Source organism: Ursus americanus, chromosome 2 (genome assembly GCF_024610735.1).
Source record: "Ursus americanus isolate L20-20 chromosome 2, mUrsAme1.1.p, whole genome shotgun sequence".
Classification (NCBI taxonomy): Eukaryota; Metazoa; Chordata; class Mammalia; order Carnivora; family Ursidae; genus Ursus; species Ursus americanus.
The window spans coordinates 25336469-25361912 of NC_142128.1; the positions used below are offsets into that span (position 1 = coordinate 25336469).

The window sequence follows — 25444 nt, forward strand, 5'->3', positions numbered from 1 at the left end:
TAAGGTGTAGGATCAATTACTCCCCATTCTGCAGATGAGAAAACAAAGGTACAGAGATGTTTAAAAAACAACCTGCCTGGGCCACAGGTGCTGTAAACCACCATAAGTGCCCCTGTTTTATGAGACAACCTAATGAAGTTCATTGAACGCCATATGCCAGTCAGACAATGAGCTCCATCTAGATAGAGCTTGGGACCCAAGCAGGAGCTCTCCACCTCCCAGCAGAGGGCTCCCTGCCCATCCCAACCCACTGGGTTCCACTCTGCCCAAGCAACAATGCACATCAGAATTGTTCCCATACCCCAACCAAACTGGCATTTCCAGTTGGCCAGGGCAAGACATAGGCACCAAGACCTAAGACGTGTATGCATTCATTTCACCTCTGCAAACTTGGTTTGCAGAGCCCCAGGTGTAAAACCGATTTGCAAATTTTAAAAAGAAACCAGAAGACAGGAGTGTAAATCATAAAGAGTGGATTTGCTTCTACAGATTCTCTCTGCTCTGATGGAAACCACCCAGAGCAGAGGAGATGGAAAACCCATCCCATCCCTCCCCTCCAGGAAAAAGGAAACTTTTTTAGACCAGCTTAGCCATACTGTCAGTTAGAGTGTGAATCTGGGAGTCAGTCAGCCTTGGAGTTGAATCTCAGCCTAACCGCATACTAGCTGTAAGACCTCTGGGCTTCTGTTTCTTGTCTGTAACATTCCTCAGCTGGAATGGTAGATAACTCAGAGGCTGTTCTGAGGATTAACCAGGATAATGCATTAACACTTAGCAACGTGGTTGGCACAGTAAGTGCTCAATAACTTGTCATTGTTGTTACTTTGTTATCATTACTGTCACCATCACCATCAACACCATCATCATCACCATCATCACCATCATCACCATTAGCAGCAGCAGCCATAGGGCTGCTCCGGTCAAAACCTCAGAGTCATCCTTGACTCCTCTCATTCATTCATACTCCCCATCCAATTTGTCATTTCCTCCCATCTATCTAATCTATCACCAGTCATCTCCTCCTTCAAAATCTCTCAAACTCTGACCACTTCTCACTCGCTCTATTGCCACTACCCTGGCTCAAGCCATTACTATCTGTCACGTGGATTATTACAGAGGCCTCCAACTGGTCTCCCTGGATCCACTCTTCTTCCCCTTTGGTCTAAGATTCATATAACATTTAGTACAGTCCAGTTAAAAAAGTAGGATCATATTTAACTCTGCACAAAACCCTCCAGTATATTTCCACAATCCTCAGAGAGAGGGGCCAAAATCTATTCAGTGGCCCTATGTCATCTGACCCCCAGGCCCCTCATTCTGCTTCAGGCCAAAAAGACTTCTTGTCGTTCTTCAAACATACTGTACATACTCCCACCTCAGGGCTTTTGCACTTACAGTTCCCCCACCTGGAAACTCTCTTTTCCACCTATCTGCATAGCCTGGTCGCTCACTTCCTTCAGTCTTTATTAAAATGTTTCTTCTTGGTGAGGCCTCCTTTAGCCTCCCTACTTAAACTCAATCCCCCTGACACTCCTAACCTCCAGCTCTGCTTCAAAAGCAGCAGAAGTCTCCACAGCACTTAGAATCTAATATAGCATATATTTTACTTCTCTACTTATTTTCTGCCTTCTCCAACAAGAGCAGGGATTTTTATCTGTTGATTGTTAAATCCCCAGTACCTAGAACCATGTCTGGCATGTGGCAGATCCTAAAAAAAGATTTGTCGAATAAACGATAAATGACTGGATGAATGGATGGATGGATATGTGTATAAATCTCCATTACTATTATTGTTAGATCCTATCCAGCGAACTTTAGGATACCAGTATTCCTGTTATCACAGGCTATTTCTCTCACTTCCATTCCAGATACTCAGGAGCAGTGGGCTGTGTGGAACCTCTAAAAGCTCCAGCATTTGAACAATCATTCCATGTGTTTTTCTTGCCCTGAGCTGCTTCCCTTAGAGATTAAGATTTGGACACAATGTCAATCAGCCACCCTGAGCCAGGCAGGGCCAGATCCACAAGGAAGCCGGGGAGAGGCCTGAGGGCCGGAGCAGCTGGCAACAGGCCAGCACCTGCTGGCGATGATGGATGGGGGGTATCGAAGACAATGATGGTGACAAAGCAGGCGGTGGAGAGGCAAAAAGTCCCACTTCCTGTGCATTGATTGGGAATTTAATGAAAACAATCATTCACTTTCGGGTTCCATCACAGGAGCAGGTGTGCTGACTGATGGTGGGGCATGTGCCAGTTGTCCTGGAGCTGGCTTTCTGGGTTTTGCTTTACAAAAGCCCTCTCTGTTGGACTTGGAACTTGCCCAGGCAGTGGAGGTGATATGCACCTTCTCCAAGTGCGCTCCAGATGGACAGGGGAGAGGGGTGGGGACTGACACAGGGAATGCATTCTGACTTGAAAGGAAATCAATGACCCCTTGCCCTGGCTTGGCCCACCTGCTGCAGATATCGGGCCGGTGAGGGGCCTGCAAACTCTCAGTGTTATCAGGAAGAAGGAAGGCAAATGTGAGCGCCTTTTAGTCCTCTCTCATTTAGGTCAGGAATCCCATGCCAGCTCCCTGAGGCCGTTTTCCAGAAAGGGGGCTCCCCACTCCTACCCCCACTTCACTGCCCAGCAATATGAGGGGCCAAGGAATCCTAATCAAGAGTGTGAGGTCTCTTTGAGACCACTTACCCCAGGGGGCAGGCTCTGAAGGGGAAGGGGAGCATGGTAACCTCTTCCTACACCTGACCTTCCTTGAGAGTCCCCTGATGTATTCATGTTACAGGGCAACAGGAGCAGCTCAATTTGGCCTGTAACTCCAGAACTTTCCACCAGATGGCGCGCATGCTCCCTCATTCTTTCTCCTCTGACTTCTGACCACAAAAATTGCACAATAATAACAGTAGTAACAATAATGCATTATGTCTTTATCATGTGCCAGGCACTGTGCTGAGGGTTTGACACACCAGCGCTGGTTAGAGAGCCAATTGAGTGGTTCCAGGTCCCGGCTATACCTCACTGCCACAGGACCCTGGGCAAGTAGAACATTTTGTTTTCCATCAGTAACCGTCATACCTACCCCACAGGGGTGCTGAGAGGATTAGATGGCTCAATCCATGGAAAGCTTTCAGAAATTAATAAGCACTGTATAACTGATTGTTCAATAAGTCTTACTTGGCTGACCCTATGGCATAGTTGATACTATTTTTTTTTCATTTTGCCCATGAGGAATGTGGGATTCACAGAGTTGGAATGAGTTGCCCAAAGTTGTATTGCTTCCAGTGTTGGTGAACCCAAAGAACCCTGATGTGCCTCCCAAATGGCCAATTTCATGAAACATGTGCCTCCCATCCTGTCACATTTCTGAAAATCTACCTAGTACAGCAGAGCATGAGGAAGGCCCAGGAGCTAAGCGGATGAAACCCAGCCTCCTTCTCAGGAGATTTATGATTTATACTGGCTCTTTCAGACAACCCATCCTCCAAGCAATCCAGGAACCTGGCTGAGGAACTGGGCAAAGCGGTGGAAATCGTGGGCAAAGGCAAGAACGGGCTCGGCTTTGGCAAAGTGGACATCACGGTCGAGAAGGAACTTCAGAAGGAGTTTGACGTTAAGAAGGCTCCAGAGTTGAAGCTGTTTTTTGAGGGCAACAGGTTGGAACCCATCAGTTGCAAAGGTAATAGTCCTTGTGTGTCAATCAAGGCAGTGCTAACTATGGAAACACAAACTCCAGCATTTCAGTGACATAACAGAACATCGAGTCTATTTTTTGCTCATGTAGAGCCCAGCTGGCAGCCAGAGGGTGGGGGTGGGTGGCTCAGCTACACATAATCTTTCAAGGACCCAGATTCCTTCCAGCCTGTGGCTCTGCCTTCCCTTAGGGCCTCTGAGCTCCCTGCCATTTTCTCTGTATCTAGCCAGCAGCTGAGGCAAGGAGGCAGAGGATTGCCACTGGTGGTGTTCATGACCCAGGCTTGGAAGGTGCAAACATCACATCTCATTCCACTGACCAAGATTCTATTACATGGCCTCACTCAACTGAAAGGCTGAGCAATATGGCCCTGATCTGTGTCTATAAGGAAAATAAAATTTTGGTGAACACATAGCTGCCTCCACCACAGCTTGCATCTCAGCTGGTAGGCCCTAGAAGCACCGTGAGGTGGGATAGTGAGATGCATGGCTCATAAACGGCCAGAGGCCAGACAGTGAGTTCCTAACTCCACCTCCCACCTCCATCTTCTACTTTAGAATGGCTTTAACAGGGTCCCAGGCCGAGGAAAGGGACACTGGGAGATGATGAAACAAGACAAATTTGGGATAGGATGACTATCAAATACTTTAGCTTCTGTCATCATCCACTTCATTCATTAACTTGTTCATTCACTTATTCAATGCTTTTATTGGGAAACTACCATGTGTCCGGCCCTTAGTGTCAAGAATGCTTGAAGAATTATGTGACTCAGTGCGGTACATGGTAGGTCCTAATTTTTAAAAATGCTAATTATATAAATGCGTAAATGTGTGTAAAACTGATGGACAGGTGGAATGAAACTGACAAATGCCAATGTACCCAGCACAGCCCATACTATGCTAAAAGAATGTTCCCATTATATGTGTGAATGATTGAATCAGGAAACTGAAATAGTGTTTTGCAGGGTCTGGCATTTAGAAATTCTGCAATAAGCGTGTTTGAGGTTTTTTTGCCAAAACCAAAAGGGCCCAGAGAGAGCTACCACCTGCAGTGGCTGCCGGATGCCTTGCAGTTCTCAGAGCAGACACAAGGGGGCATGAGACACAGACCAGACTTGCAGGGGCTGGACTGCTGGGGAAGGTGCCGCAAAAGCGCCAAGCTCAGGGTGGATTGCGAAAGAGACCAGGCAGTGCAGTGGCTCCCAAGCGGCTTGTGGGACCCTGGTGGCCTGGGGTGGGGGTGGGGTGGCAGGTGAGGTCTGACTCCTCTTTGAGGCAACAAAGGTGACAATGTGGCAACTTCCAGACTGAGTCCCTTTTGGTAGGAGCCAGGGCCTGGGACCTCCACTGCCATGCAGGAAGCTGCATCACCGCCTTCCCCAGGAAGTCCCCTTTGACTGCCCAGATCAGGGTGCCTGCTGTTCCTCTGGAGTCCCACAGCACCTGCGCTTCCCCCTCAAGGCCCTCACTTCACAGAACTGATTCTGTTAATCGTTGTCTAGTGAGAGCACAGGGCAGGAGCTGATCTCACTTCTTTTCCTGGGTCCTCCGAAGAGGATGCCAGAACTGGCAGACACCACCTGGCTTTAAATCCTTACCACGTGCCTGAAGGACAATCACTTGCTCTTGTCAAATCTTCTTTTCCTCACCTGTGAAATGGAGATGGTGGAAGTATCTACCTCCTAGGGTTACTGATGTGATGAAACAAGTTTCACAAGCCCTGACACCTATCGGATCCGTTTACTGTGCTCTATCACTATTCTGGGCCCCTTTACATATGTTCCAACCACCCAGCATAGCAGGTGATTTTACAGATGGGAATCTGCATAGAGAGATGGAACAACTTCCTCAGCTCCCCAGCTAACAAGCACTGCAACCCACAAATGCTTTCTGCAAAGGGCCAGATAATAAATATTTTAGGCCTTACAGGCCAAACAATCTCTTTCGCAACTACTTAATGCTGCTGATACAGTGGAAAAGCAGCCCTACAAAAACCAGTAAGTGTCAAAACTTTATTTATAATGTCAGTTGGCAGGTCAGAATTGGCCCATGGGCTGTCATTCACCAACCCCTGCTCTAGGTTGTGCTGCACTCAAAATAAACTGCGGATATGGCTCTTGTTATTATCAAACAATTAGTTTTCTGACCCTTGAGCAGTGCCTGGAACACTTAGGTTCTTTTGAGTTTGAATGAGATGGAATTGCAAGGACCCACTGTAGGCAGACTTGGGGTAAGGAGCCAGCCCATATTTCTACCAGGTTTGCCCATCCCTCCTCTTCTTCAGTGTTATCCCCAACCAGGGAAAGAGGCAGTGGGTGCTGGCAGGGAGCCAAGGCCTGGATTTAGGACAAACACTAGTTAGAGAATTTGAGCCAGCCATCCCATTTCTCATTTCCTAAACAGGATGAATAATGCCAGTTCTGCCAACTTGACAGGGCTTCCCTGAGCTAAGAGGGGCGACAGAGCTTTACTGGTCTCCTGCACCAACTTTTATGAAAACCTTCCCAGGAGGCAAGTGGGGTTTAGTCCTTGTTGGGTCAAAGCTAGAGTTCTGGTTCTCCTCTAGTCTCCCAAGGATTGATGATGGGAAACTTGGTCATGGCCCCCTCTCTGGAGGGAGGGAAACTCAGGCTGGCTCCAGGGCCTCAGTTAATGATGCATCATAGCTTGAGCTTGGAAATATGCAGTGGAGCGACAGCCCCAGTCAATCATTGACAGAGCGTTCACACCTCAGTTGTTACCCCGTCCTCTGGCTCAGAGCCAAGTGCCAGGGGAGACACCAGCCCAATGGGGGCTGTGACCCATCTGCAGGCACTCAGAAGCAACCTATCTGTCAAGTTCAGAGCTACCTCAGCCCCAGGGGGTTCAGAGGGGCAAACAGAGCTCAGACATCCCAGAGAAGATGGCGCAAGACCAAGTTCCTTCAAGCCAGCTTATGTCATGATTCATCCACCTCATTCATTCATCCTGTAATTATTTCTTGAGCACCTACTATGAGCCAGACATTACAGGAGCTAACAAGCAAACTAGCCAAAAATCCTAATTTCAGGAAAAGACAGATTCAATGAAGAAAATGAAAGAGGTCATAAACCAGAGAATGATATGATTGATGGGAGCGGGGTGGGGTGGTAAGAAAAGTCCAAACCTCGAACTAAATAAGCTGGAGATGTTGTGCTGACTGCTGAGGAAAAGGCAGCCCAGGTGGAGGGACTGGCGGACACCAAAGCCCGGTGTGCTGGAGGATGAGGGTGTGGCTGCAGTGTGGACCGTAGGAGACAGCTACACAAAATGAGATCAGAGTGATGGTTCTGATGACCTGAAATTCAAATGTATTTGGAGGGGTTTGTTCACCTTTTTTGGTATTTTCAGGACTTTGGAACCTATTCCTTCCAGAGCACTTATAATTTTTTTTCAGACAAATGCCTACAAGAGAAACTGTTCCCATGATACGTGCTTGTTTCTTCCTGGAAGATGGCTGGGAACACTGAAAATAGACACTCAGCCTTGGCGTTGAAGCTAGGAGGAGAGGGGAACTGCAGCAGGGTGGAGTGCTGTGGTCTGCGGTGGCAATGAAGCCTCCCCCATCCCTCTTTGTCCTTTGAGGCCAAGACATCGTCCTTCTATGAACTTCTATGGGCCTGACTCATTGTGGCTTTTCAAATGGCCTAATTGGTATCTACTAAGGTTGAACGCAGCATCCCCTATGACCAGAAATTCTACTCCTGGGCATGTACCCAACAGAAGTGCATCCAACGTGCCCCAGAGACATGCACGAAAATTAATTCTTAATAGTCCCAAACTGAAAACAACCCAAATGCTCACCAACAGAGAATGGATAAATAAATTATAGAATATTCACACGACAGACTGCTACACAGTACATGCAACAATATGGATGAATCTCACAAACGTAACAAAGCCAGACCCCAAAACACACACTGTGTAACTCCACTTGTGTGAAGTTCAAGAGAAGGCAGACTAATGCATGCTGTTAGAAGTTACAGTAGTGGTTACCCTCAGGTAGCGGTGAGTGAGGGGCTGGGAGGGGGCACAATGGGATTTCTGAGGGCCTGGTAATGGTCTGTGTCTCTTGATCTGGGTGGTACTCAGGTGTGTTCATTTTGCAAAACTCCACCAAACTATACATTATAATTTGTACACCTTTCTGTATGCAAATATACTTCATTTTAAGTTTTTTTAATAGCCTTAAGTTCTTTAGAAATGTAAGCAAAGACACCCAAAATAGAGTCCTTTCCAGTCGATTTACCAACTCAACATGCATTCATCAAGCCCACTGAAGCAATTTGTCCTGCACAGGCTGCTTGCTCTGCCTGGAAACCTTTCCCTCTCCCCTTCCTTGTCCTGTTCCATTCTTCTTATTGTTGCCTGCTTATTAACTCCTATGCTTCCTTCAGTATTCAGCTCATAAGTGATCTCCTCTGGGAAGCCCTCCTTGACTTCACAGTCTAGGTCATGTGTCTTTGCTACAGGCTCATAGAACTTTGCTTTTTAAAACTTACTTTGGGGGCGCCTGGGTGGCAGAGCGGTTAAGCGTTTGCCTTCAGCTCAGGGCGTGATCCCGGCGTTATGGGATCGAGCCCCACATCAGGCTCCTCCGCTATGAGCCTGCTTCTTCCTCTCCCACTCCCCCTGCTTGTGTTCCCTCTCTCGCTGGCTGTCTCTATCTCTGTCAAATAAATAAAATCTTTAAAAAAAAATAAAACTTACTTTGGGTGTGATTATATACTTGTTTGTGTGATTACTTGACAACTGTCCTACTCAACAGAATGAGAACAGTAAAACAGTGAGAATATGTTTGTTTCTGCTCACCATTATCTTCCAGGACCAAGCACAGCACTTGATAACATAATAGGTACTCAGTACGTATTTGTCAAATGAATAAATGAGTGAAGGAATGAATGGTGAATGAAGGAATAAAGGCCTATAGATATAGTCCAAGTTACTCACGAAAAACACTACTTTATCTCAAAAATTCAGTTTAAATTCTCCATTCTATTCTATAGCAGTCTTTGATAGAAAACAATATTTTACATTATCTACCATCATGTGGAATTGATGATCCTAGCAAACACATGTCTATCTGTAGCCTAATGTAATTCTAGCACACTGTTACCTCTCCCCAGATATGGTATGTGTTTCCCAATTTTAAAAGCTAAGATTTTTGTGTGCTTGGCACCTCATACGATAGCTGAAAAATGAAAGTCAGGATCTATGACCTTAGTGGACATTGGAAGCACAGGTGATAATGGAATTTTCCCAAGGTCACAGAGCTAGCTAGTATTTTTATTTACATTTCATTCATTTATATTTTTTAAAAAATAAATCCACCTTCCTGTCACTTTGGAAAGTAGATAAGAAAAGAAGACTGGGCATGCTTCCTCCTGGGTTATTCCCAGGTTCACTAGTGGGTGGCCATTGGCAAGTCTAACCTCAATTTCCTCATCTGCAAAATGGGGAGAGTGAGAATGTCCCATAGGGTAGAGTTGTTCTGGGGATGCAAATCGCTCAGCGCAGCATCTTGTCCTTGATAAGTGGTCCATGACGTTTAGCTGCTGCAGTTAATGTTCATGCCTTGGGGCTGAGGTGGGAGTGGAAGGACTGTCCTTGGCCTTCAATGGGTGGGAGCCCAAAACCAGGTGCTTCTGCTCCTTAAACCTGGAGAAAACAGGTCTTGCTCCATTTCAAGAGAAAACTGCTATGCGATCCATTGAACTGTCTCTCTCTCCAGGAGTGGTTGAATCTACTGCCTTGGTCGTTTGGTTGAGAAGACAAATTAGCCAGAGAGCATTTTTGTTCAATGACACCCAGCAGGTGATAGAGTTTGTGACATCTAGGCCTTTGGTCATCATCGGCTTCTTCCAGGTACTGGGGGCAAGAGGTGGGAGGTGGCTTTTTGACTGGGAGGAGTCCTATTGTCTGGGAGGGGGTGGGGTAAGGAAACATCTTCCACTTGGGTTAATGCCATACCCATTCTTCCTTTCCAATGAGCTAGTTTTCCAGGTAACTGCAGTGTTAAAATGAAGGCGGAAAGAATGGAAGGTGATGTGGTAGGAGAAACTAACCAGAAAGGTGGACAGGAATGCAGAGAGAGGAAAGGAGACTGACATTTATTAAATTAGCTTTGATAGTATAACTGATCTTAGAATATCACTGAATAATAAATAATTTGGAAATTGTTTTTCCTTGTAGAGAATGAGTTTCTTATATATCTTTACTCATTTCCTGTAACTTGCATGGCTCCTCTCTTCTCCCAGTGGAAGACAGAACTTGGGCATTATATTTTTACACGGGGAGAATATGTACCTCTTTCTGTCTCATCTCACTTTTTGACAGCCCCAATTTTCTTTCAAGTTATAGAATGAAGGCTCCAACTACAGCCATATCTTGATACCAAGTTTATATTTGGTGATCCATGTGGTCAAACCAGTTTCCTCTTCTGAAATCAATTAAGGAATAAATGTTTAAAAGTCTCAACCTGTGTGTTAGAATAGCCTTACTCTAAATACTTGGAAAAAATTGAGTTTATCAATTCTTTTCATTAATCTCTGTGGATTTGCCTATTTTGGCCTTAGTCATAGCCACAGAAGTATTCTGAGTATGTAACATACATGAAAGGGGACTTAGGGAACCCAGGAAAACCCCAGAACTTGGAAAGGCAAGGAGATGAATTGGTCACCATTTCTATCTTGACTTTAAATAAGCCAGATGTTTTGCTTTCTACCAAAGCCTCACCAAACATCCTTCCCCAAACAGGATTTAGAGGAAGAAGTAGCAGAGTTGTTCTATGATATGATCAAAGACTTCCCAGAGCTAACGTTTGGAGTGATATCAATTAGCAATGCCATTGGACGTTTCCACGTCACCCTTGACAGTGTTCTGGTGTTCAAAAAGGTAAGACTTGGATTCTATTGCTAGTGAAGGGTCTCCATCTCAAAATAGTGGACTATGCATGTATCTATAGGCTTTGGGTACAAATTCTGGTTCTGCCATTTATGAGCTAAGTGGCATTGGACTAGGCAGCTTTTGTGAGATCACAGTCTCCCAGAGTTTCTCTGGCCTTTCTAGACATCTTCCATTGTAAGCTCCTCCTCCTTTTCTTAACCAGTAAATGCCATTCATTAAGGCTCAGTCCTCTGCCCTGTGTTTTCTTCTGGTCCCTATTCCCCTACCCACCCTCCATCAGCAAGTCATATACCCATAACTTACAAATCTCCCATTTCCAGCCAGACTGCTCTATCTCCAGACTTTCATATCCATCACCAGATGTCTCAACATGACCAAGCCTAACATCATAATCTCCCCTCCAAATCCTCATTCAGTGTTTTTTTCTCTCTCTCAATGAATGGTGTCACCATTTCTCCAATGTCCCATCTGAGTAAAGCCAGAATACCCAGGCATTATTCTAACCCCTCCCTCTTCTCCACCCTTCACAACCTGTCCATCACCCCAAACCGATTGATTTTAAATCCAAAATATCCCTTGAGTCTATCTATTTCTCTCTACTGCTACCATCCTAAGGCAAGTAACTATCATATCCCATAGCCTAATGCAACACCCACCCAACTGGTCTGCCACATTCTCTCTTATCCCCTAAAAAGTAATCTTTCCAAAACTCAAAAGTGATTGCCACCTGCCTCCTTCCCATCAAAAGCCCTTTAATGGCTTCCTATTATTCTTAGGATAAAGACTCAAGTCCCTAATAAGGCCCACAAGGCCTTCCTCACTCTAGCCTCTGTTACACATCTTCTTCCTTTCCCTCTCTGGGATCTGAGAATAGATCATCCAAGCTGTCTAGTAGGACATTTAATTAAATTAACATTTTAGTTCCTCAAACTAGCTACATGTGGATAATGGCTACTGTACTGAACAGCATAGATATACAGAGCATTTCCATCATCACAGAAAGCTCTATTAAACAGTATTATTCTAGACACAGTAATCTGGTTCCTGGAACATGCCTTACTGCCTCACCACACAAAGCCAAATCCTTACAACAATCATGTTATTTATAGAAATGGCTTAGAGAGGTTAGGTTACTTGCCCAGGGCCACATAGGAGGTGGGTGAAGTGATAGCTAGACCTGCTTAAGACTGTGAGCCACTACATTTTTACTTGGGCTCTTAGAAGTCATTGTAAGGTTTTAAGTTGGAGAATAAAATAACCTGATTTGTGTCTTTGAATGGGATAACATAGAGTCCAAAAATAGATCCAAATACATATGGAAATCTAGTACAGGATAAAGATGATATTTTAGATCAGTAGGGGAAAAATATTATTCAATGACTAGTGTTGAGAGAATTGGGTAGCCAGTTAGGGGGGGAAAAAAGCTAAATCCATATATCCTCCTTCCATCAAATTAAATTGCAGATTGATTTCTGATTTAAAACTATAACAAAGAAACCATGGAAAGTCTAGAAAATGCCACAGGGGACTTTGCTTTCTAAACTTGGAGCTGGAAAGCCCTTTTATAAAGCATGACTATGCTAGAAACTATGAAAAGAAATGCTGATACATTTGGACCACATAAAAAGTTAAAAGTTCCACAGAATAAACCTCATCACAACATCAAAAACCAAAGAGCAAACTTAAAAAATGCACTTAGGACAGAGTCAGTCTATTTTAATGGTTAAGAGCATGAGCTCTAGAGTCAGACCTCTGGGTTGGAAGCTTGGCTCCCCCTCTCACTAGCTTAGCAACCTTGGGCAAGTCACTTCACTTTTCTGTGCCTCAATGTCCTCAAACTGTACAATGGTAGAAATAATGATTCATAACTCAGCGGAATGTTATGAAGATTAAATGAATTCTTGCATATAACATATTTAGAACTGTGGCTGGTGCAATATGAGCTCTCCATAGTCCGATTAACATTATCAGACTATTGTCCTGACCAGAAAAGAGTTCCAGCTTTGTCCAAAGGACAACAGGGGCTGTGAAGTATTTGAGCAAGAAAATGACATGAGTTGCTTTCTAAGAACATCACTCTGGCTAAAGATGGGGGTTGGGTTGGAGGGAAACAAGGGGAGAAATTGGAAGACCATTAGGCAGCTTTTGCAGGCGTCCAGGGAAGAGGTTTGGACTAGAGGGTAGGCCAAGAGAAAGAGACAGAGTAGGGAGAAATCAGCCAGAGAGAGCTACATCTTCGTTCTCCTTCCCCCCACAGATTTTGATCCTGATCTACAGAGAATTATTTCCTTCCCTGTGTTAATCCCAGTCCTCCTGAGAAGCAGTCATCAAGCAGGATTAGACATGCAAAAGATTAGGAAAATGCCTGTGAAGGGAAACAGAGGGAGCTGGGGGTGACTCATCAGGCCACGATGTAGGTCTAACCCTTTGGAAGGAAGGAAGGTCCCCTTCCTGCAGCAAAGTTCTAAGAAAGCTGGTCAACGTCACCTACCAGAGAAGTTCTGCATCTGCCTTCCAGAAATGGGCTTGCCTTAGTATCCCTGACACAGTGTCACTGGTTAGGAGCAGTGTGTAAGAAACTGCTCAGCATCAGCACAACTGTTTGGATGGATTTCAAAATGAAGCGACTGGCTGCCCATTTGACCACACTCCCCACTCTGTAGATCAGAGATTTTCACAGCTGCCACATACCCATATTCCATGCACAGGCCGTTCATATTTACCAAGTACCTAGATTATGGATTACACTTGTCACTATAGCGTTCTCCTTTTGTCCACGGGGAAAACTGTGCTATTTCTATTTATTATGTGTCTACGTTATGGAAGCTACTGCCCTCCAATGCTTTTCTCCTTTTGTCCAAGGGAAAGATTGTGAAACGTGAGGAGCTCATTAATGACATTACCAACAAACAAGTCCTCAATCAAGTCATAAAACAGCACCTCACAGATTTTGTTATTGAATACAACATCGAGGTCAGTGAGCCAAAGGGTCACTGGGAGAAGGGTAGGTGCGTCAGCTGTGTGCCTGGATGACCTGTTTCCCCGGTAATTTCAGAACAAGGACCTGATTTATGAACTGCACATCCTGAATCACATGCTGCTCTTCGCCTCCAAAAGCTCGGAGTCATTTGGTATGATAATGCAGCATTATAGGCTGGCATCCAAGGAATTTACAAACAAGGTTTGTGGAAAGTGCTATTGCCCTTGTTGGACGGGTGTCCAGGACCTGTAGACGCTAATGCCATTTGCCTGCCCTGCTGATTGTAAATTAAGCCTAGGGTGATTTGCATATACATTTGCATACCAGTATCCTTACTTGCATATTGATGCTACATATTATTTCCTACTTAATTTTAAACCAGCTTCCTCCCTTTTTCCTGCCCAGTGTCTCTTCCTTTCTATACCTATGCTGCTGCTTCCCTCATCTTTTTGCAAAGTCTACTATGGGAACATGATGGTTTGGCTCCTTTTTTGATGGACGATGCTCTAGCAGGAGTGAGGGGCTGCAGTGTGGGTGGTCTTTGGCCTGGAAGTGAGGGGGAGGAGAGCCACCCCTGCCTGAGGTCAGGGAGTGTGAAGGAGCACAGACTGTCTGGTGAGTAACTGCTGAGACTCAAGGCTTCAGCATTGCACAGACCTGGGTTCCAATTTTAGTCCTCTTAGAAGTGATTTTGTTTGTGAGTTTCTTCACCACTGAGTTTCAATCGCCTTATGTAAAATGGAAGAATTAGAGGTGTTACAGGTAAAGCAATGAGCAAATGTACAGTGAACAGTGCTATTATTACTGCTGTCGTCCTTGTTTGAAACAAATCTGCCATACCTACATGTACCACCACCTGGACCATGGAGGCAATTTACTTCACTTTTCTCTTTATTTTTTATAAGTATGGTAATGGCAGATTATTTTCTTTTTGATGAAAATTACTCTGAAATTCAAATGAAACAATTAAAAACTTTGAAACCCGAAATAAACACGCAGTAAAGCAACTAGGGCATGAACATATTTAATGTTCATGCTACATCCCACCACACTATTCTCCAGGGAGTTTGTTCCAATTACAGAAATACCTCTTGTAAATATATTTCCTGTTTTATCCAATTTTAAATTTTTGATGTAATTCAGCTGATGACAATCTGATTGCTTCCTTCTATTTCTCTTATAATAGTCAATATGTAGCCATAGTTCTTCCAGATTATTATTTTTTTTATTTAACTCTTTAATCTAGGTGGAGATTGTTTTGGCTTATATTGTGAGATAAGGTCCTAAATGGCCTTTACCCCAGCTATCTAGCTTCCCGAGTGCCAGGTGATTGTGATCTAGTTTAGAGCCAAAGATAAAAGGATGAATATCATTCAGACAGGTCATTCCCTCATATCTTATCTTGTTCATGGCTAGTCAATATTTGTTGAAAGTATACAAGGATGGTTCAAATGCATTGGTTTGTTTTCCACTCCCCAGCAGAGGGAAGAGTGTCGAGCGCATAATAGGGCCCTTAGTATTTTAACAGATGAACGACCTGAGGGTATCAGTGTTTGCTGTGAGCCTCCCTGCTTCCCCTCTTGCTTCTTCTCTGCAAACAGAGCCATCTTTTAAAAATTATTATCATAGTACTTTCTGGCTCTCACTATTCTTTAGTGGCCTTCCACCTTATTCAGATAAAAGCCAGCCTCCTTCCTCGTCTGATCTCATCTCTGACACATCTCTAACTTTGTGTCCCATGACTCTCCCTCATGGTGCTGAAGCCACACTGGCCTTTCCTTTCTATTCTAGAATTCTAAGCTCCGGACCCTAGGCCTTTGCATTGACAGTTTCCACTGCCTGATTCAATGTTCCCCTGACTTGTTAACTCATTACTCAGGTCCCAGCTAAAATGTCACCTCCTCAGGTACTCCTGACCTTCCTACCTAACACTGGGTTCTGACCTCACTCCACCTGAATGGTCATTCTCTATCAGGGTACTCTGTTTTACTGTCTAATTGGCACTCGTTGCTATCTGAATTTATTAATTTGTTTACTACTTTGTTGTCTGTCTTTTCCACTAGAACATAAACTCCATGAGGGCAGATCTTATCTGCCTTGGGCAGTTTATATCCCCAGTGCTTAGCAAAATGCCTAGTAGGCACTCCGCGAATTCTTGTTGAATGATGAGTGAATGAAGTCATGAATTTCCTTGACAGAAGAATAATCCAAATAATAATGAGTTGACAATAATAATGAGTATTGAGCATTTTTACCTCCCACTTACTAAACCAAGCCTTTATACACATTTTCCTTTTAATTCTCTCAGCAACCCTATAAAGTGGGTACTCTTATAATCACTTTACAGGTAAGAAAACTGAGGCACAGAGAAGGTCAGTCACTGTTTTGCCCAAGGACCTGGATGAAAGCTCAGGACCTCCTGACTTCCTATGGTTGTGTGGATGGCACCCTGCGCAAGGATGGTGAAATGAGGCTGGTGGCCGACCCATCTGTGCCCTGGGGCACAGGGCTGCCCCTGCCTGATGGAAAGGAGCCTGTTCTGTCTTTTCGATGGAAATAGCCACAGACCCTGCTATTCATACTCCCTTAGTGGTCTCCCAAGGCTTCCCAAGTTTTTCTTCCTCAGTAAGGGATTCCTTGGCCAATTTCAATCTTTACCCTTTCCATGGCCTCCAATCCCAGAGAGACTCAGGTTTCGTTTGATTTGGCAGATCCTTTTCATCCTTGTGGATGCAGATGAACCCAGAAACGGACATATCTTCAAATACTTCAGGATCACGGAGGTTAATATCCCATGTGTCCAGATCCTAAACTTAAGCTCTGACGCAAGGTACAAAATGCCTTCTGAGGAGATAACCTATGAAAATCTCAAGAAATTTGGCCGCAGCTTCCTGAATAGAAGTGCCAAGGTAAGTTTGTTCTTGGACAAGGTTTACTCAGAACCTCAAAATTTCATAATTTTTCTGACTTTAGTTATCTGAATGGGGAGGCAGAATTTCATGGTTCAATGTGGGGAAATACCTGTATCTCTCCATCTCCAATCTTTTCAACTTTTCACCTGTCCTGACGCTATAATTCCACCATTAATTCTTTATTTTGGAAGGCATTTCCTTTACAGGAACTCCCAACTGAAATACAGGAGCTCCCAGGAGTCCCAACATTCTCTGAAAGGAGACACTTTTCCTCCTTTCAGACTCTCTTGTGAAAGATTTAAGGATAGATGGATTTTGGGAGAGGAGATAGGGTAGGGATGTATTAAGCAATCAGGATTTAGCCTCAAAGGTTTTACATACCTTTTATTGGGAGGTTAGAAAGGAGCTGTTTTGCTGAAAGGAAGGAGAGGCTGTAGAAGGATCAGACATAACACAGTATCTCCTGCTGTTTATGCAGCACTTGCAAAGTCCCGCAGCCAGCCTGCTGAATTAGGTGACCATATTTTTTATTTCCAAATGGGACCACTTTTGAGACTAACGGGGTGGGGGGAGGTGGGCATTCTTTAAAAGTATTCTGGAACAACGGGAATAAACTGGAACTTTCCAAGGCAACCAGAATGTTTTGCCACCTTCCCTCTGAGGATTCCCATTACCTTCTGTCCATTCCTGCACAGACACTCCTTCTCAAATGAAAGCCATTTTTTCCCTGATGCACAACATCATCACAGGCCAAGTGGTGAGGCTGGTGTCTCCCTGCCATTTCTCCTCCTCCTCCCTTCAAAACCCCAGATCCCATGCATTTGGACTTTAGATTGTCTGCTCCCTCCCTCCATTGCTGTCATTCGGTCATGTCCCTTTCACTGCTGGGGGACTTAAGCTCCTCATTGCAGACTTGCCCTCCGTCCCTTCTCTGCCATCATTTCCAGAGATGCCAGTATCCAAAACCCTGGTCTCTCTCTTCTCTCATAATTGGTGTGTCCATGCCATCCCAGCCACCTGCTCTTGTGGCCACACACTAGAGATGGCAGCCCCTCTGAAAACCTGATTTCAAGCTTTCCATCCTCTTAATTCCTTTTTCTAATATCCACATTGCTACAATTCTTTACCCTTCTCATGGCCTCCAATCTCCTGATCTCATTTCACTATCTCTCTTCTGCCTTCCTTCATGAACTTCGATTCCATGGTTCATAGCTCTGCTGATGATTCCCTTAACTTCTTTATCCCTTTATTCCTTTATCCACCTTCTACCTTCTTTACACCCTCTGGAATTTACAAGGCAAAATCACAATCCTGGTTGAAACCACTTAATGTCCCTACTTCTTCCGGGCCAATGCTGGAGAAAAAGATCACCACCATGAGGCTGGCTGGCCTCATGGAATCACAAACCTCCCATGGGCTCTTTGAAATGTCCTGACATCTCTGTATAAATTTCTCTTAGTGTGTTCATTCTCTAAATCTCCAAGTCTCTTTGTCCTCATACCCCATTCCTACTTCCAGTCTCAGCTGAGTATAAGACCATGTGTCATTAAGACAGAGGGCCCTCACTTTTCATCACCACATGTACAAACCTACCTGGAGCTCTACCCATTTTCTCTCTCTTCCCTCCAGTTTACCTCAGGAGGTGTCTATCTCCTCCTCAAAGACCAATCCTCCCATGCTCTTGCAATAGAGATGAGCACCCTTCACATGACTTATGAGATGTCAAATGCCTAATCTGGCCCATTTCTAATTTCCATCTTTTTCATCATTTCCCATCTCCATGCCCAGCCTCCACCCCTTTATGCTCCCTCAGAAAGAATCTTCAAGTCCTTTCTAGAGGCTGTTGTGGGGATGAGGGAAGTATTATAGGAACTGGGAAAGATGGGCAAAGGCCAGACAGTTAAGCATATTAAGGATTTGGGTCCCAAGAGCAACAGAAAGCCAAATTTGCATGGTGAAAATAGAACCCTGCTGGTAGAATCAAGGTGTGGAGAAAGCTAGGAGATGCAGAGAGAACTCTGTGAGGCTATTACAGTGAGTGATCTAGGTGAGAGATGAAAGCTACCTGGGCTGGGGTAACAGCAGTGCTGATGGAGAGAAGGAAGTGGATTCAAGAAATTGCAGGAAGCAATGGTTGTAGAAAAAATGTATGTTCTGAGATTTCCACCACTTCCTTCAAAGAGAAGCAGAACAAGCTTCATTCTTTCACACATTCATTCACAAAGTATTTATTGACATCCTACAATGTGCCAGGTTGTGGATACTAAGTGATGAAGAAAGAAAAATCCCTAGTGACATTCTGTCTAGTGTCATAGAGACACGTTAGTCAACTAACCAGAAAAATAAGATTTAAACGATAAACTTGAATAAGTGATACAAGGAAAAGTACCAAATGTTATGAGAACTTATGGTAGCAGGATCTGACCTTGTCTTGGGAGAGTCAGGGAAGCCATCCCTTGAGATCATTCTGAAGGGTAAATCTGAGTTAACTGGATGAAGAATGGAGAGCAGGAATGAGGAGTGGGGAAGGCCCTCCAGGCAGAGGAATGGCATAAACAAAGGCCTGAGTTGGAAGAAGGCTAGCTCTTTGGGTAAATAGAAGATGAGTAAGGCTGAGGAAAGCAAGGGAAGGATGGTAATGAGCTTCATGAGGCTGGTAGGAGCCAAAGTGTGATAAAGGTTTTATAGATCACATAAATTATCTTGGTTTTGATTCTGGGAGTAATTGGGAACAGGTAAATTTTGGGGGGAGAGAAGGACAAACTACATAAGATGTTGAAGACATGAACCCCACTCTCATCTAAGAATCTCAAGAATTATGTATTTGGAATGCTAGAATTGAACCCAGTTTGAAGCCCTTCCTCCTCCCCAACCCTCTGATCTCAATTTGCTGTGAATAATCCAGGCTGGACATCAAGCATTTCAAACTCTTTCCCAAGGTGGTTATAAGAACAAGAGAAAACCTTCCACTGTTTCCCATCATGGCAGGAGCTTCAACTGCCAACCCCTTTCTGGAGATTGTTAGACCTCTCAAATTTGCTTCCTAGAAACATCAATCCAGTGAAGACATCCCAAAATATTGGGACCAGGGGCCAGTTAAGCAGCTCGTTGGGAAGAACTTCAACGTAGTGGTCTTCGACAAGGAAAGGGACGTATTTGTGATGTTCTGTAAGTATCTCTGCAGAGGCTGCCATTATTGCTCTCACTTTGCATAGGACTAAACAGAGTCTCAGGGAGGTGAAGAAACTTCCAAAGTCAGGCAGCAAGTAAGTGCTGGAACTGGGATTGGAGCCTAGGCAGCCTGTCCCCAGTGCCTTGGCTGGCCAATGCTGTACAGAATGGCAGTTCTGGCTTTATGTAACTTATCAAATGGCCCGTATTTAACCCACCTGAGCTGGTGTGGCCAAACTGGAGACTCAAATCAGGCAAGTCCGGCATATTGCAAGTACCTGATAAATGACAGCTATTATTATTCCTATTGTTGTAATTATTTCCAGTGCTTGCCTGAGGACTATTGCCCTTTCTCTCCTGTTTCTGATTTGCACATGAGAGTCATAGCCAGGGACCGCTCTCCTACCCCGAGACACAGAGAAGGATGACGCTGAAGTTACTTCAGACACCTCTTGTATTTTACCATTTATCGAGCACCCACAATGAGCCAGGAATGAGCTGGCTGTGTACACATCCGCTCTTATTTCCTCCTCAAAACAAGTGTCTTAGGAAGGTCCAGTGGATTTCCCCATGATACAAATCAGGGAACTTAGCCTCAGAAAGATTAATTACCTCACCCCAAGTCACACAGTAAATACGTTGCAAGGCAAAAAGTTCAAATCAAGCTCTGATGCCATTCCTTCCTGAGGGCTGCACTGCATCATGCAGGCCTTTAAAAACTTCACTGAAATGGACTCTCATCCACAGGGTGAAGTGTTTAAGGCCCATGTGGTTGAATAAGCATGATCTGTTGCCTTTAAGTGAGAGGCGGGGCAGTTTTTCTATACTTAACTGACACCAGAGCTAGAAGAATGCCCATTTGGGTCTGGTAAAAGGCAAAAGCAGCCTCATTTTCTTGGAAGCAGGCCTGTCAGATTGGCCCCCTGGGACTGCAACCATTATGCCCCCTCCTGCTCCAACCCAGTCCCATCCGGCTCCTGGGGAGCTGCGGGGAGAACAGATGGTCATGGGGGCACTTGCTTTGTAAATGGAGGGATGATCATCCAAATGTGGAGTGTCAGGGCCCTTGAGGCCACCCCTCCCACAGAGCCAGAAACTTTAAGGGGATGATGAGCAGGGAAGGTTAGAGCCGGTCCCTGATTCTCTCCCCCTAAGTGCCTGGGCCAGACTCAAAGCTAAAGAAACGGTCCCTCAGGACTAAAAGGCAGTGTGGTATAATGGTCTCAAGTCAAAGCAGCCTGACTTCAAATCTCACTTCCTGTGCTTAATTACCTGGGTGACCTTGGGCTGTGAGCTTAACCTCTGTTGGAAAACTCTTGTGCTCTCGCTCTCTCTCTCTCTCTCTCTCTCACACACACACACACACATACACACACACCGAGATTTCTGGCAGAACATGAGGAATCATCTAGTGTAAATATTTTTCTTGTTTTTTTTTTTCTTCAACTAGAGTGGAAAGCTATGTTAAAGGAAAAATAGAGAGCAGAAGAAAATGTCCCAGCATGCTCAAAGTGTTTGTGTCTGGGTAGAGGGGACTAATTTTTTTCTAATTTATTTAATAATGACCAGGTACTGTGGTTGAAATGTAAAATAAGGTAATATACTATTCAAAGAAAGAAGGAATACAATTTGCAAAATAGCAGAACCATTGGTAGAATTCGGTGACAGTGTTTCTGAGGTAGCATTGGCTTTCAGTCTTTATTAGTGTGAACTGGCACAACGGCCCTTCTCTTCCAGATGCACCCTGGTCGGAAAAGTGTAAGGCGCTGTTCCCAGTGTTGGAGGAGTTGGGGAGAAAGTATCAAAACCACTCGACAGTCACCATTGCCAAGATGGACATCATGGCAAATGACATTCAGCTGACGTACCTAGACCGGTACCCCTTCTTCAGGCTCTTCCCCATCGACTCTCAACAAGTGAGGGGCTCTTGGGGCCCACATACCTGGAAATACCATTATGTTATTATCATGGACCCAGTTTCTCCTGATCTCCAGCTCTCCCTTCTACCAAATCAGCTTCATTCTCAGCTCCAGCCCCCATTATCCTCTCATGTTCAGTTTGAACAGTGTTCTCCATTAGCTTCCCCCAAAGTCCCAAGACTTGCTAGAATTGGGTCCAGCTTAGGTCACCTGCTCTTCCCTGACCCAGTCATTGTTGTCAGAAAGGTGTCAATGTCTTGGTAAGTCAGGCCCAGGTTCCTCTGGTATTGGGGCTGAGCTCTACCCAGACTATATGGACTAAGGTGGGGGGGAATCTTCATGTGAATCTTGGGGGTGGCATGCTATGAGAAGAAGGAAGAACACATGATAGAAAAACAGGTCAATGTCTTTTACACACCAGTATCACAATCACCAAGCATCGCCAGTGTCAAGGAACATACTCTCCGTGCTGCTCTGACACGTGGGAAAGAGTGTCCATCAAACACTGAAAGCCAAGGTTCCTGTCCCAAGAAGAGTACGACGAGTGTGGGAGAGAAGTCATGACGTGGGCCCACCACCACTTGCAACTGGAATTGAAGGGGACAGATTCTGGAGGGCAGATATGCCATGCAGATATGGGATTTTAAAGAATGCTGAAGATTTAAATCAGATTAGAAGACAGGTGTGACTACAGGCAGGAAGTATAATAGGCATGAGGAGGTGGGCAGAAGGGTGACCACAGCACTGTGAAGGAAGGGCCATCCTTCTGGTATAGAACATGCACGTGGGAGAGTCGTGGAAAATGAGGCTGGGTTGAGAGGGTGGAGCTGTCATGGATCTTCCATTATCTGAAAAGGAGTGTAGACAACCAGTGGACAGTAAGCAGCTTCATAATCTTAAAGATTGAAAGACGAAAGGGAACTAGGGATAGCTGAGCAATGATCATGTATCAGATGCTTTGTAAAATAATAACTAGCCTTACTCTTCTTGTTATAATAATAATAATAATAATAATAGCAATTATATACAGCACTCACTATGAGTCGGGTACTGTTTTTCATATAGTAACTCATTAAATTCTCAATAACATATGTCACAGGTACTGTTATCATCTTTACATTACTGATAGTGAAACTGAGTCATAGAGAGGTTACATAGGTTTGAGCCCTGACAGTGTGCTCTGAGGTCTGTGCTCTGAACCAATTACGCTGGAGGAATTTTTATTACTCTTATCTTAGAGCCATGGTAATGGAGGCTCAGAGAGGCTAAGGAACCTGCTCATTGTACTCAGCTTGTTAGGAATTTGACCGTGGCTTTATCTTATCTCTGAATAATACCTGACTATTTTGCAGGAAGAGGCTACCATTTTGATCTTGTTCTGTTTTCTTCCTAGGCTGTACTGTATAAAGGAGAACACACCCTGGAGGGCTTTTCTGACTTCCTGGAAAGTCAAATCAAGATCAGGATGGAGGATGGGGATGAGGTAAGGCAAAACGGCAGTACCCAGGATTATTCTGTTCCACACAGAATCATCAAGAGCTCAAACAACTAGGAAAGAGTGTGCCAAGAGTCCCATAATCTTGTGCTTTCTGGAGCTGGCTGACCACAGGTGAAAAATGACCTATTCTGAATGACTTTATTTCAAGGGCACTTAACTACAAGAAAGCAGAAATGGCAGACTTCAGAAACAGAGGGAAAGGCTGTGAGGTCTCCTAAGACTGCTTCCCTGGGTCCACTGTTCCCGAGTTGGTAACCAGATGTCTTGACAGGATCCAGTTCTCTGGCATTATTTTCCTGATGGATGGGATAACCATCCCCATTCTCTCCAAATCCCCAATTCCATTCATGCCTCAGTGAGGCCATCTGCAAGAAGATGCCATCTGTACTAGTTAGGACCCTTTCAGTTGCAAACATCAGAAACACTACTCTGGTTTAAGCAACAATGGGAACTTAATCCACATAACTGGTAAGACCATCAGGCACAGGTGGATCCAGGAGCTCAAACTCATTTTCTGTCTCCCCATCTCTGCTTCCTCTCTATTGGCTTTATTCCCAAGCAGTCACTTCCCCATTGGAGGGTCAAAGATGGCTGCACAGCTCTAAGCTAATATCCATCCAGCTTAGAAAGCAAGCGCCTACTTCCTCGAAGTCCTAGCAAATGTCCTGGATAGGTATCTCATGAGAGGCCTGGGTCACATGTCCAGCCCTGGAGCTAGACCTGGGGCAGCCACACCTGTAGCCTTTGAATAGAGGAATGGGGTTCTCTAACGGCCCTATTTCTGGACAGGCAAGACTATGGTTAGGAACTTCCTCACCTAAGCCCAGTGGGCCTTTACATCTATGAGGATCCTCCAAGTGCCTCTCTCTGGGCATTTCCAGAAAAAGAAGTCTTGGTGTAATCATAATCACAATTATCATGTATTTCTTGCCTCTTTATTTCTTTATCCTATTTCTTCCCTCTTTCCCTTCTTTTCTTGAAAAGCTGTTGTCTGTTGAACAAAGTGAAATGACAGAAGAGGAGGCATTAGCTGAGGAAAAGAAGGTACCTTTTATCAAGGAAGAGTTACCTGACCAGAAGTTGCCAGAGCTGGAGAATGTGACAGTGCTGGAAGAGCCCGCTGGACAGAAGGAAACAGCGCAGGAGGAGGAGGAAAAGGTGGCTAAGCCAAAGGGACCTCCAAAACAAGAGAAGAAACCACAGGTGAAGGAAGAACTGTAGCTTCTTCAAAGCCAAGAGCCACTTCCCAGGTCCTGGCATCATTTTCTAAGGGGATCTACTCCAAAAAAAGTATATATCATTGTGATGGGTGGAGGCTGGATGATTAAAAACTCCTGAATGTCTTTGGCCCTGTTCTACTGGTTTCCTCTTTTTCCTGGTTGGGACTGCCTTAGAAGAGCTGTTTAGCCTGGAATTTATACAGGGTTGCAAGCAAAGCCATAGCTGCAACAATTAATGAGTAGTCACAACATGCTGCTCAGTTATGCAATTTTCACGTCACTTTCATTATCCCCATTTTACACATGGGGAAACTGAGGCAAAGAGAGGTTAAGCAACTAGTCAGGATCACACAGTTAGGAAGCCCTTGAGATATGATCCCAGGCACTCTCACTGCAGAAACTGCATTTAACCACTATGTACACACCACCTCCACTAGCCTGGAGTCCCCAGGGTGGGGACTGATTTGTCTATGCTGCATTTTGACACAGTAAGAAAGAGATCCAGCCCCAACCATGTCCCTAGTCTTTATCTCAGTAAGTGACCCACTCTTTTAAGCAGCAACGGGTTAGTGCTAGCATAATGCTCAAGCCCCTTCGGTTACTACCCTAAAAATTAATCCACCAATCTGTGTGACTCCACCCACTTGCAATGACTCCACCCACTTCCATCCGGTGACAAGCTCCACTGATGTCCGCATGACTCCACCCCGCTTCTTTCCATGTGACCACCTCCTCCACTTCCCTCCACCTCCTCCCACCATTCTCAGCCCTAGAAGTCTTCTGAATGGTGTGCTTCCGCTGCCACTCTGTATCTCCCTGCCCACCCCCATCCATATTCCATAAAGTTGCTGAAATGATCTTTTAAAAAGCCATAGTCTTGAAGGCTTGCAACACTACCTGTTTTAACTCTATAATGGAATCTTCATTGCTTTTAGAATAAGATACAGTCTGCTTACTATGCCTTCAAGGCCTGGAAAGTTCTGGCCCCACAGATCTCTTCTGCTTTTTCCTCTCTCCCACTCATTTTCTAGGCTCCAGCCATGCTTCCTGTCTATTCTTCGAACAGTTCAAGTGCTCTCTCTCCTCATGATTGTTCCTTCTGCTTAAATGTACACACAATACACTCCCACA

The 25444-nt window shown here is 44.7% G+C and overlaps 1 protein-coding gene across 1 annotated transcript in view; it reads left to right on the forward strand.

The window, feature by feature from the left end:
* PDILT (protein disulfide isomerase like, testis expressed) overlaps window positions 1–24422 on the forward strand; it is a 33092-nt gene extending 8670 nt beyond the window's left edge. Inside the window, exons 2-11 of the mRNA XM_045770915.2 lie at window positions 3469–3675; window positions 9439–9572; window positions 10464–10601; window positions 13476–13586; window positions 13669–13794; window positions 16305–16502; window positions 19553–19673; window positions 21414–21592; window positions 22989–23078; window positions 24078–24422. Of these exons, the coding sequence (XP_045626871.1) occupies window positions 3469–3675; window positions 9439–9572; window positions 10464–10601; window positions 13476–13586; window positions 13669–13794; window positions 16305–16502; window positions 19553–19673; window positions 21414–21592; window positions 22989–23078; window positions 24078–24314 (1541 nt within the window). The 3' untranslated portion in view covers window positions 24315–24422. The remainder of the gene's footprint in view (window positions 1–3468; window positions 3676–9438; window positions 9573–10463; window positions 10602–13475; window positions 13587–13668; window positions 13795–16304; window positions 16503–19552; window positions 19674–21413; window positions 21593–22988; window positions 23079–24077) is intronic.
* The last annotated feature ends 1022 nt before the right edge of the window (window positions 24423–25444 follow it).